Below are 2,730 nucleotides of genomic sequence, written 5' to 3'. Positions count from 1 at the left end.
ATTTGGCCAATCGAGGGCAATAGTCAAACACATTCATGTGAAAGTTATATTACCGCTGGCCGAATTTGTTTATAGATTAAGTAGGAACAACTTATAATTAGTCCATAAGCCTAATTCCTTTTCTTCACATATACAAAGTTTTTACTGAGAGCTATGCACAACACAGACTCTTTAGATGGCTTCGTATATCCCTATTGTGTCTGCTCAGTGCTCACTCTTGAGTCTCATGTAGCAGTGTTGGAAGTAAGGCGGTGGCGTCGGTCAAAGACCAGTTTATTTTGGGCTATGAAAAATGAAAAATGTTTAAACTCAACACTGATATGACTTTAGGAATTGAACCTCCCCCTCTTGTTATTTTATCTGGTGAGTACTAATGAAATTTTTCCTTTCATTCCAATTGACTTGCTAAACAAACCAAATTTATTTTGTTTTAGATTCAGATTATATTTTGGATGCACATGAGCCAATTGTAAAGTGGCATGTATGTTAACATAGACTATCAATCTGGTGATCCACGATAATTAATATTTGACTTTTCTTAGTGAAAATACTAAGCCCATTCATTATTTACAATTTTCGCATTTATTTTTAGCGGCAATTTCTTCCAATTGCTTTAATATTAATGTTGCCTTTCTTTATTGCTCTTAATTTTGGACCATTATTGCACAATTGTTGGTATGTAGGATGCTGTCCAGAACCACAAGCCTGTCTATGTCTGCTGAATTCATTCTCCAACGGGTCCTGGTTAAAGTTTGCCGACAAGACAAACTTTGCTCCCTTGGGCAGCAAGAATGGAATTACTTCTACCATCGCCTTGGCTATAAAAAAAAATTAATAATCAGGAAGCTTATACTTTAGATCTTAATTCCGTAAAGTTCAAAATTTTTACTAGTTAGTTTCAGCCCTTAAAGAGTTTCCGAACTTAGTAGCATCTTTTTTTGTTCTTCGCTCGTGTAAAGTTTACCATTAGTGTTCCATCTTTGGCGTACATCAACTTCCCAATCATTTAAGTATTTTAAAAAATCATCTTTTAGCCACTGTAAGAAATCACAACAATGAATCATATGTAATTCGATATAATTTTTCTATTATTAGATTTACCTTTAATCTTCTGTCATTCGGAGTTTTATAAGGGTTCAGCCATGTATTTCTGCTATGGTATCCTTCCTTAAGGTTGCTGACGTTCAAACAATCAAACCAACTATTGAAAGTTTTTAAGAAAAGTGTGGTTTCAGAGACTGACTCTCCAAATTCCTCTTCATTTTTGCTTGTATCGGGGGGTAGACATAGTCGTCAGTTAACTTGTACGCTTTTCTTAAAGTTGCCCTTCCCCGTTCAAGGATGTACAAGTTGATGATGGTTGTCCTAAATAAATTTTGCCCATTTTTAAACATTAATCTGAACTGACAACCATCACGACTGTTAAGCAGACAGTTTCGCGTAGTTTTTATTAGGTGCGGAGGATCAAAGATGAAGTATAAATATCTTTCTTCATCCAACGCATGAATATTTATACATCAATAGCAAAATCCTTGACTTTTCTATTCGTTGATGCCCCATCACCAATGACGGTTAACATTTTGAAGCCTTTTAGCTCCAAAAGAGCAATACACCACCACACCAAGAAATGGAGTTCTTCAGCTGATAAGGTATTCGTTGGAAAATGAGCTAACGCAAATTTGTTGTTAGTTGTACATCCTCGAACCATAAACACTAAAGCATGAGTTGCTATTGGTTTAGCTTTGTTGTCAAATAGCTCTTTCTCAACTTCTGCCATTTTATCAAATGGGTCCCTGACATTCGTATAACCAATTAAGTCACCAGTTTCTTTGCTATAAATTAAATCCTCTTTGATTTTCATCTCATCTATGGGCAAAGAGAAGTATTTCTGGTGGTTTTTAAGGGTATTTAACTTGATTTCTTCCGCAAGTTTTACAAACATCCTAGGTTGTTACTTGTGTGGCGTAACAATGTATTATAATTCGGTAAATGCAGAATTCCGGAAGATTCTAGGGGTTGGAACAAACCTAGTGATTTGTGCTACATATAAAGGCACCACTGTTCTACTAGTGGATGCCTTCTCCTTTGCTTTTTACTATCTAGTCTACTCATTTTTAACTGAGTTCTTAAAAAAGTTTTGGGAAATCCACTTCTCCATCACGTCCCTTTCCTAGTACATCTCCTAACCATTCTTCCCCCTTTGGACTGACCGTCTCACCAATCTTCATTATGAGTTAAGAAATTTTTTCTCCCGTCTAATGAGTTTTCTCTTTAGCTTAATTTCTTTGCATTTACTACTTTTCAGTTGTTGGATGATTTCAGACTGGGTGAGGCTTTTGAAAGAAGAGCTTTTCTGTTTGTCTTTTTTTCTTCTATGGATCTCGCCACGGAAGTAGCTTCTTAATTTCATGCAACTGCCACATCTCTTCATTTGCGAAAGTAAAGAGCATGACTTATGACGAATACTAGAAGTGAGCCAGCAAAATTTGCCATTTGGCACTACTTTTTCCTTAAAAATTTTGATGTACAAATCTTCAATATTACCTTCACATATATGAAGGGAAGAGACTTGTTCCATAAATTTCGTGAAATCTTCTTGACAAGATATTTTTTTTTTTAGATTAGTTAGTAGAATATGGTCTGTGACAGTTTCATTTAATATTTGTAGCGATAAATCTAACTCGGGACTTACAATAACTGAAATTGTAACCCCTCCAGTAGCATAGTTGA

At 35.4% G+C, this 2,730-nt stretch overlaps 1 protein-coding gene across 1 annotated transcript; it reads right to left on the bottom strand.

The window, feature by feature from the left end:
• Positions 1-520: 520 nt before the first annotated feature.
• LOC149943511 (uncharacterized) lies at positions 521-2,471 on the bottom strand. The gene is made up of 3 exons (XM_090175376.1): positions 1,102-2,471; positions 890-1,037; positions 521-818 (listed from the first exon to the last, which is right to left on the bottom strand). The coding sequence occupies exon 1, from the start codon at positions 1,940-1,942 to the stop codon at positions 1,511-1,513; it is 432 nt and encodes a 143-aa protein (XP_090031502.1). The 5' UTR covers positions 1,943-2,471; the 3' UTR covers positions 521-818; positions 890-1,037; positions 1,102-1,510.
• Positions 2,472-2,730: the final 259 nt, after the last annotated feature.

The sequence above is a fragment of the Leiobunum rupestre genome, chromosome 5 (assembly GCF_980474605.1).
Source record: "Leiobunum rupestre chromosome 5, qqLeiRupe1.1.hap1, whole genome shotgun sequence".
NCBI classification, from domain to species: domain Eukaryota; kingdom Metazoa; phylum Arthropoda; class Arachnida; order Opiliones; family Sclerosomatidae; genus Leiobunum; species Leiobunum rupestre.
The sequence above is the reverse complement of the archived record's forward strand: the minus strand, read 5'-3'. Positions and strand labels throughout refer to the sequence as shown.

Coding starts and splice junctions, on each gene's coding strand:
- LOC149943511 (XM_090175376.1), bottom strand. CDS start 1,942: ATGTTTGTAAAACTTGCGGAAGAAATCAAGTTAAATACCCTTAAAAAC.